The sequence below is a fragment of the Myotis brandtii genome, unplaced genomic scaffold (assembly GCF_000412655.1).
Source record: "Myotis brandtii unplaced genomic scaffold, ASM41265v1 scaffold504, whole genome shotgun sequence".
In the NCBI taxonomy this organism is placed as follows: domain Eukaryota; kingdom Metazoa; phylum Chordata; class Mammalia; order Chiroptera; family Vespertilionidae; genus Myotis; species Myotis brandtii.
In genome coordinates, this window is record NW_005369217.1 from 939346 (window position 1) to 949161 (window position 9816).

The following is a 9816-nucleotide window of genomic DNA, read 5'->3' on the forward strand; positions in this document are numbered from 1 at the left end:
TGGGTGGACCTGGGCTGGTGCTCCTAACTCTGGGGAGAGGGAGAATTCCCGTGGCTGCAGGCTAGAGGCCCCGGACTCCGCGCCACCCACCCGAACAGGTCCATAGCGCAGGCTGGTTGGTCAGCGGAGTGGCTTCTTCACCTGGGATCACGGAGAGGCCTGGCCTGTTTGCCCTGTGATCCATCGTGGGGAGGCCTGGCCTGTTTGCCCTGTGATGGGCGCCGGGATGGGGGGCGTGGACCCTGGCCGCTGCTTGGTGCCGGCGCACACGCAAGTGGCCATGGGGCAGGAACATCCGCTTGGCGCCTGCGCCCGTAGGCCCGGAGTGGCCGGGGGTGTTCTGGGACCCCAGCTGCTCAGGGCCTAGGTGTGGACCTACAGGCTAGGAGTGGCCTGGGTCCCAAGGATGGTCCCGGGACCCAGGCTGTTCGGTGCCTGCATATGCAAATTAACCCACCATCTTTGTTGGGTTAATTTGCATATTTTCCTGATTGGCTGGTAAATGTAGCAGAGGGACGGTCAATTTACATGTTTCTCTTTTATTATATAGGATATCATGAATACCTGTGAGCTCACCACCTAACTCAGGAACGAGAATAAAATAAATAGTAACTAGAAATAAGACTATTATTGTTATTAGAATGTAATACATCAGCTAAGAAATAAATTATTAGAATATAAAATATTAACCAGAAACCCATTATTAATAAATATGGTTATAATTCATAAGTGTAAGTAAATTAACTTACAGTCACATAATAAATCCATGTGAGCTCACTACCTAACTCATTCACTTAAATGCTATCAATACCTTTCCATCCACTTGGATGCTCTACTATCCCTGCCCCACCCATATCGCCTCTAGGTGAACACTATCCTAAATTTTGTGCTCCTTATTGCTTTTCTATTTTAGAAAACTTTTATCACATGTGTGTGCAGGCCTCAACAACGTATTGTTTGGTCTCAGCTATTTTTGAACTTCTTGCAAAGTGCAGCCTGCTTATGTGGTCCCTCTTCATCAACCCCAACCGTGCTTCCATCTCAGCAGCAGCTGACACTGGGGAGCCCACTCCAAAACACACTGAGTCTTGTGCAGCTTGAAAATAATCCCTGTTAATAGCCTGCCACCTCCTCTCTGCAGCTCCAGGCAGGAGCCCTAATGGGTACAGGAGCCCAGGTTTCCAGGCTGTGCTAGCCAACAGGCCTAGCTGCCCCATTCACCGCTTGGGCACATCCTAGGCAGGTACAGGGAGGAAAATGGACCTGGGGCCCCAGGGCTGCTGTGTAGTAGATAGAAGAGCAGTAGGCTGAGTGTGAGCAAGCCTGGATTTGAGTCCTGGTATTCCCAGGATTCAGCAAAGTAGGATGATCAGGCGCTAAAGGTGACCTTGGGCAAGTTAGTCTCTGGGTCTTGGGTTTGTTATGTGTGAAATCACACCATTGGACCTCAGTGGCCTGGCAGCCCTTTTTAGTTTTGCTGTTCTTTGACACTGAGTCATTTCCTCAGGTCAAAGGAGCTTCTTGGTGCATAGTTTTTAATTCTTCAGAGAGTTTGTGAACCCCCTAGGGCCGTGGTCGGCAAACCGCAGCTCGCGAGCCACATGCGGCTCTTTGGCCCCTTGAGTGTGGCTCTTCCACAAAATACCACGTGCAGGCACGCAAGTACAGTGCAATTGAAACTTCGTGGCCCATACGCAGAAGTCAGTATTTTGTGGAAGAGCCGGTATTTTGTGGAAGAGCCACACTCAAGGGGCCAAAGAGCCCCTTGCCGAGGTTTGCTGACCACGGCCCTAGGGCATATCATTACAAATTTACAGATGGAAAGAGCATTAGATTCCCCTTAACCATTGGGAAGTGAAACAGAAAGCAGGATTCCACTCTTTTTCCAAAAGCACCAGGAATAATCTTGTGAAACCCCTGCTGTTTGTTCCCATGGCTCCTGTGGTCACAACTCATGCCAGACTTGTCTTCTCACTTAGGGGATAGGATATGAGGGGGGCAAGGCTGTATTGGTTGCTGCTCCCCAAATTTAGGACCATATCTGGCACATCAGAGGCATCTTGAATAGATGTCTGTTGAATGAATCGATGGATGGATGGATGGATGGATGGATGGATAGATAGATGAATGCATATACACTTGGAATCCTGCAGGCACTATTGGTCACAATCACTTCAAAATACAAAACACAAGCTGTCCGTAATCCAGAACCCGGAGAGACTGTGAAGGGAGAGGCCTCAGGGAGGGAGAAAAGGGGTCCAGATATTGAGTATGAAGGTATCTTCATAACAGGGAAAGCCGAGGGCAGAGGAGGAGAAGAAAAGACTTGCTCACTGAGGGGAACTCCAGGTGTCCTGCACAGCCTGTGGTGAGTGCTCACCCTTGTGCACAGAACTTCCTGGATGCTTCCCCAAGACACTCTAGAACAGTGGTTCTCAACCTTGGCTGCACATTAAAATCACCTGGGAATCTTTTTAAAATCCTGATTTCTGGGCCTCATCCTCCGGAAATTCTGTTTCTTTGTTACTGATGTTATGGCCCCACCCCATAACAAAGAAACAGAATTTCCGGAGGATGAGGCCCAGGAATCAGGATTTTAAAAAGATTCCCAGGTGACTCTAATGTGCAGCCAAGGTTGAGAACCACTGCTCTAGAATCTAAATCACTAGAATCGAGAAGCCCACATTTGCAGCCCAGAGCCACAGTTTATGAATAAGTAAAATGATATATCACTTTCCATATGATGAAATAGCCACCTAATGCTTAGTAACATCCTAACATAGGCTGACTATGTTATAGGTTGGGTGATCATATAATTTATCTTTCAATTAAGGAAACCTTTGAGAGTGAAAGGGAGAGCTAGTAATAATTATACCAGGAAAACAGAAATAAACTGTGCACAACAGGTTTAGTCATCCTTAGTGTATCTTTTCCCTGTTCTCATCCCATCTAATCCTCACAGAGCCCCATGGTCTGGAGGTGTAGAAAATGAGCCCCCGGGTCATGTGCAAATACGTGGCAAAGTGGAAGCTGGAAACTGGGTTTGTTGTGCCCACTTTACGGTCCTTCCCACTGACACCCATCCAAAAGGTGTTATCAGATGTGAACCATTAGGTTTGCTCAGCAATTTCAGCCATGGCTGTTCATCTTCATCACCTGGGGGAGATTTTTAAATCTTGGCAAACCTGCTCCCTCTCACCCCCAGAAATACTGAATTCAAATCCCTAGCAGAGTGCAAACAGTTGACTTTTAATAAGTTTCTTCTGGACATCTTGTTGGAGGATCAGGACTGAGAAGACTGGTTTAATTAGTCCATAGCTAATGAACCCATCATGGAAATGAGACTTTGGGGAAGTTCTTAACCTTTTGATGTTGATGTCAGGGGGAGAGATCACTTTCCTCCAACCCAAGGCGGGCATATTTTCGGGGGGTACCATCAGAGTCAGACTCCTAGGCTTGGTGGCTGGCAAATTTGAGCCAGTGAAGTCTCTGGGATTCTCATGAAGCATCTGATGAGGTAAATGAAGGAAAGTGCTTGAATCCTCTTGCCTGGGGTCTATAAGAACTGGAGAGACACCTGTCTGAGCTGCTGTAGGTGGAAGTGGGGGCGAGAGTGCTGTCAGTCATACACTGCTCTTCTCCACACACACTGGAGACTGTCTTTTGACAATTTATTTAGATGTAGTTGGCAGGGAAGATGCGGGGAGCAGGCACACTTCATCTGTAGACAGCAGTACTAGTATAGTACTGCCTTAGACTAGAGGACAGGAAGGCTGGATGTGTTTGGGGACCCAGGATCGGAGAGTCACAGATTGCATGCCCATGATCCTCCTTCAAGCCCTTCCAAATATTCAGGCTGCTCTTCTCCCTCTAGGACCTTGAGTTTGCATCGATTTCCCACATGCACACACTGAAGGCTACTCAAGTCTGAATCCAAACCACTGACATTTGATCAAGCCTGTTCATTGCAAAGGGCAAAGAAAGACAAAGTCTTCATCACCATTCAAATAGTGCTTGAAAGATGTTAGAGGCCACCTGGTCTGACTTGGCGCATGATAAATACCATGTTAGTGGACCCCAGGTAGCTTGTAAGCTTGTGATACAGTTCTAATTCTTTATGGTGAATTGAAGTCTGCCTTCTAGTAATTTCCACCGACTAACCTTTGTTCTGCCTCCAAGGTCACACATGAGTTTTTCCATGTGACAGCTTTTTGTAGTGTTTAAAAGGCACTTATGTTCTCCCCCAAGTCTTCTTATCTTTAACTTTGGTCCTAAGCAAAGAGGAAATCAGCATCAATGAGTCCTGTATCCTGGTGGGGAGGATAAGTGCCTGAAGGGCCAAGAGAAACTGACTATAAGATGGGATCTTCTATTGTTCTTAGGTTCAAAGCCCTCAGTGTAACTGAGCATCTATGGGTACATTGAAACTTCATGAGATGTCTATCTAGTCTGGTTTTATATCAAATAAATCATTTGTTCAGTGCTTAAAGGCCTACTAAGTGAGGTGGTAAGCACTGAAGATATAACAGTGAGCAGGCCTGGCATGGTCCCTGCCCTCATGGATTGCAGTCTTGGGGAGGACACAAACAAGTGGGCAGAAAAGACATTTGTGCTGCAGCATGACAGGCTCAGGGTGCCCTAGTCCAAGTGGGTGGTCAGGCAGGGCTTCACAGAGGAAGTGACCTTGAAGGATGAGGGAGAGAGAGCCTGGTGAGCAGGGAGCAGGGGGGAAGAGTGTTCCAGGGATGGCTGTTGCTGAGGAAGATGGCCCATTAGCTGTGCCTCTCATGGAGCTGTGGGATCTGTACTGTGCTGAGAGGGATGTGTGCAATTTAATGGCAAATACAGAGCAGGTGCAAGCATCAGCGTGGCTTTGGATCATGCAGGAGGTGTGGGCTCTGGCCCAGCGTTGGGGCTGTGGAAAGAGAATCATCCCTCATTTCTATTTGAGCCAGTTGGTCAGCACAGCTGAGACCCCTGGTGAGCCTGGGCCAAGGGTACTAATTTTGGTTCTAGGGCAGAGAGGCAGGAAGGGAAAGCTATTTGTAGGACCGGGCTGGCAATGGAAGTGGGGAAACTGGGTTAGCTGTGGAGTATGCATAAATGATGTCATTTAAAGGGGAAACAGGATGTTCTACTCTATGAATCTCTCCCCTACACTGTTGGAAAGTCTTCACTCTGTTGAACTAATGAAAACAAACATACAAACAAAAACACACACACACAGTGGCATTCTGAGATTCATTTGTGTTAGGAAGTTTAGTTGGTGAGAGGGTATTCATCCTCCACTGCTTGGTATGAAATTGTAATATCAGCTTGTTCTCTTATGATCCACAGCTAAGACCCGCAGCCCTGAGGGGTGGGGATCTGATGGAAGGAGGGGTCCCTGAGGCTGAGGAGGAGTTCTGGTGTGGGCTTGGAGATGGCATGTGACCCAACAAGAGTGTTGTGTGGGCGTCAGAGTCCCAGAGGAAAGCCAGTGACTTGTAGGCAGGGTCCCAGCCTCAGCCCTTCTGGAGACGCCTTCTCTGACTGTTCCGTTCTACCTCCCCGTCCTTCGCCCCTCAGCCCCTGATGCCCCCTACACCCACTGGAAGCAGACCGTCTTCTACCTGGAAGATTGCCTCACCGTCCGGAGGGGGGAAGAGCTCTATGGGTCCATCTCCATGAAGCCAAATGCCAAAAATGTGGTGAGTGCTAAAATGGCCTCTGTGTGGGCAAGGGTCAGAGAGAAGGGACCACAGTGCTGGTCCCAGTGTCCACTCACCCAGGCAACTCAGTGCCTTGTGCACAATCAGGAAAGTTACCAGATGAGGCAGTCAGAAGTTGGACTTGGATGTAACTAGGCATTACTGAAGGACTCCAGGGTTGGCCCCTAAAAGCTCAGGAATTTGAGACTTTTTCTAGCTCCTCCTTCCCCACCTGGACTCTCAGCCTGGAGCACAGTCTCTAGCTCTTCATAGAGGGGCTTTGAGAACAGAGGCTGTTGCCATGGGTTTCACCTCAGTTAGGACGAGCTGAGCCAGGAAATAAGTTTCTGGTGGCCCAGAAGAAGTTTTTGCATTTCTTTAGTGGGCCAAGTGGGTTGGAAACGGCGTGATTCTCTCTGTTTGAGCCACCCTGGCTGCAGGCAATGCCTTGTGGGATATGCCACAGGAGACTCACCCACCCCACTCTCTATTCTCCCAGGATGAAATCAGAGGAAATAGTTTATATTATTACAGGAAGAATTTAGGTTAGGAATCAAAGAACTTCCTGTGAAGATAATGAGGCACCAGAATAGATTCCCGAGGGCTGTTGGTGGGAACTCCTTAGCTAGCAAACCTTAGGAGCAGAGTAGCTACCCATCCAGCTGCCTGTAGGGAGGGGCATGGGGCATGCACTTCCCTCCACACTGACGCTGCGACCCTTTGCTCCTTCTCTGCAGCGAGACCTCGATTTCACAGTAGACTTGGATTTCAAGGGACAGCTGTGTGAAACATCTGTATCTAATGACTACAAAATGCGTTAGCACACGTGGGAAGCTGCAGAGAGCGAGCGAGAAAAACCCTCACCTCGATCTGCGGCACTGTGATGAGAATACCGTTTGCAGGACTACACACTCGAAAACCAGAGTTTTAAATTCTGCCTTGAAGATTGGGGAACTCGCCAGGGCTCAGGTGGCCCTGACACTGGACAGATGACCTCCAGCTGCTCAGCTCTGCTCTGTGAGCCCTTCACAATGTCTTTGCTGTCGCTGACCATGAGCGACCTCCAGTGCTGCGGCTGGGCCCGGGGACAGAAGTGCTCATGTATACCCATTGTCCTTTACTGTGACTCTCCGATCTCCAGGTTTTGCATGCTGCAGGCATCTAGGGCAGAGGCTTCACTAGAACCTGGAGGCTAGTGTCTTTGATAGAATAAGCCGGATTCTGTCTGTGCGGTGGTGTGTGCGTGCCTGCGCGCGGACAGCATATACAGTCGCTTATTTACCCACAACACTGTATATGCATGCATATACAACCACTGGGTGCACCCAAGTGTCCACCCAGGGCGTGTGTGCACGTGCGCGTGCGTAGAATATCTATTACTCCCAGAGGAGATTTTGTTGCTTTGGAATAGGACTTTGTTTTGTGATTAGCTCTCCCCTCCCCCACCCCTTACCAGATGTAAGCAGCTATGAAACATTCTCTGTACTAGCTTTGGTCTCCTTTTGACTAGACCGTGGCTCCGAACCCTGGAGCATAGTACCACACACTCTGTGGGAGCTCAATAAAGGCACATGAGAGTGAAGCAGTGGGACGGCTGTGTTCCTGGTGCTCTGAGGGGAGGAGGGTGTGAGGGGGGGAAGCGCAAGGCAAAGGCCTCGATGGAGCAGAAATGAAAGGGCAGCACCTGGCTCGCTTCCTGCTTCAGGAAGGGAGGCTGCTGAGTAGAAGCAGCTGTGAAGTCAGGACTGGCTGAAAGGCACCTCCCGCAGACTCTCGGGGTGGGAGGAGGGTCCTGGAGCTGGAGTCGGGGACATGAGCTGACTGAGAATGCTCTAGAATGGGAGGCCACATGTGTCCTGGAGTTAAGCCAAGGTTGGGAGCAGGAAGCTGGGATGTGCTTGCTGCCCGGAGGGCTGGGGGAAAGCAGGAGATGGTGACTGAGCTTGTGTTTCTGAGTCACTGGAGAGAGACAGGGCAAGGTTTGAGGGGAAGGCCAGTAGGCAGCAAGGGACACGCCCTGTCTAGGGTGCTGAGAGTCTGCTGGGTGTGCTGGTGGGTGATCTCTCGTCCCTGCCCCTCACCCCTGGGCCAGTATCTGGCCTGGCCTGGCAGCCTCCGCATCAGCAGGAGCCCACCCATCTTGAATGGGGCCTTCCCACTGAGCTCAAGCAAGACACGTGGTCCTCGAGGTGCACGCAGTTTCCCACAACAGCTCCCTTCCACAGTGTGGCGGATAAATTTCCAGTCCTCCCAACTTCTTCATCCTGCCACCTCTGAGACTCCAGTCCCATCACAGAGAGGCAGAACCAGGTGAGAGACTCCTGGGGCTGTGACTGTTACTTGAGGAAAAGGTGGGAGCGTCACCTGTGGACAGGGACCAGGCCTAGCTGCCCTGAATATTCAATTGCCAAGTAGGGGAGGGCCCGCCTCTGGTTGAGGGGCCAGGCACCTGGGGCTGTAGCACCACTGAAAGAAGGGGGCTGGGCCAAGTGAGTGTTTTCCACATCGTGTCCTGGGGGCTCTAGGGCTTGTGGGAGGTGCCAGGGGCAACCCCCCAACTTCAGAAAGAACCATCTTTCCTTTCTCTGTTTTTTATTTATTTAATTTTTTTTTGGGGGGGGGGGGGCAGAATTCTACTAAAAATAAAAATAAAACAAAGAAATTTAAAGAAACCAAGACCAAAACCAAACCCCTTTGAAAATGACTTATGTAGGTGACTCACAGTCCTAATACTCCAAAGTCAGGGCTATCTGGGACCCTCTCTTCCCTTCCCTCCCGCCCAGCAGACCTGGGCAGCCTCACCTAAAGCACTTCCTACAGCCCCAAAGAGCCTTTGGGTCTTAGCTGGCACCTACTACCTGGCCTAGAACCACATTTTCCCTCACCAGCACCTTTGTTATCTGCCCCATCCGCTCCACAATATCTTCTCCATCCTCACTCAGAAGGGGGACAGGCTCTGTCGGCAGAGGGGGGCTGGGGCGGGGGGCTCTCGAGGAGCATGTAGCTCTGAGGCTGCTCTGCTTGGCAGGCTGGTGGGTTTCACTTGCCCCTTGGCCTGGCTTCTGTGCAGGCCGGGCCCCTTGGAGCCTGTGTTTTCCATCAGACACCTCGTGGGGATGGAAGTACCATGTCCTTTGCCAGAACTGGTGAAGTGTTTTCATTTGGTTTGTCTGGGGTTATTCTCTAGCTTTGGGGCAGGGCAGTCTCATCTGTGTCAGCATTTCTCCTTGGGGAGACATTCCAGGTCTGGGAAGGCAAGGGGGCCATTTAGAGGAAGTGGTCCAGCTGACAGGGCCCAGGATGGGAGGGTGTGGAGGAGGCCTCGGCTTGCCTGAGGGTGGGTGTCCTGGGGTTGGTCATGGCCTTAAACATGATAACGAACTTCATCGGCAATGGCTCTCTGGCATCTGCTCGCTTGTTGGCTTCCCCAAAGCCGTGGGACTTAGGCATGAGTGCTCCCCACCCGTGCTGCAGCCGAGGCACTGAGACTGAGGAGGAGGAGCGGAGCTGGGCAGTGGGTCCGATCCTGCTCCTCGTGCCTCTGCTGACAGTGCTTGTCCTCTGAACCTCGGCCAGCGAGGCCTCTCTTTGTACCTAGAGACACATACAGTGAAAACCGCGAAATGCTTTTTGTTCACACATATTAAACAAGAAAAGTCTAGAAACTTCAAGGAGACAACAGTGACTGTGTTAGAAGAAGGAGGGGTTGAGGAAGGACATGGGCTGGGGCCCCCGAGGGGAACTCACCAGGGAATTTTCACTGTGGTGGGAGTCAGGAGCCCTGGATGCTGCCTATCCTCAAACAGCAAGGCTCTCCTACTTTATGGAGAATTTCACCCATGGTCAGTGGGCAAAATCCTACTATGCCAAGAGCAACCAGGATGACGATCTCCCAGGAGCTCAGGTGTTGGGACCTGGAGGCATCCCTGACATTCCTGGGGGACAGGAGGTCGGTGAAGACAAGGCCTGGCAGTCTTTTGGGCATCTTCTGCCTTCAGAGGAGAAGAGGGTCACCCCACGGCCTGCCCTGGCTCTGGGTCTGTGGCCCCCACCACACCACCCCCTCTTTCTGCTCCTGGGGTGCAGAGTGAAGCCTGGGAGGCATGAAGAAGCATCCACAACCCCC

General features: G+C 50.8%; 1 protein-coding gene and 1 long non-coding RNA gene across 5 annotated transcripts in view; one reads left to right on the top strand and one right to left on the bottom strand.

Annotated features, from left to right (window-relative positions):
* Positions 1 to 7275, top strand: part of PRMT8 (protein arginine methyltransferase 8) — a 91842-nt gene extending 84567 nt beyond the window's left edge. For all 4 annotated transcript variants that reach the window (XM_005876999.2, XM_014548357.1, XM_005877002.2 and 1 more), the window contains 2 exons: positions 5569 to 5690; positions 6428 to 7275. In XM_005876999.2, the coding sequence (XP_005877061.1) occupies positions 5569 to 5690; positions 6428 to 6511 (206 nt within the window). In that variant the 3' untranslated portion in view covers positions 6512 to 7275. The remainder of the gene's footprint in view (positions 1 to 5568; positions 5691 to 6427) is intronic.
* Positions 3230 to 9816, bottom strand: part of LOC106727946 — a 10408-nt gene continuing 3821 nt past the window's right edge. The window contains exon 2 of the long non-coding RNA XR_001364182.1: positions 3230 to 4271. This is a non-coding gene — a long non-coding RNA (uncharacterized LOC106727946). The remainder of the gene's footprint in view (positions 4272 to 9816) is intronic.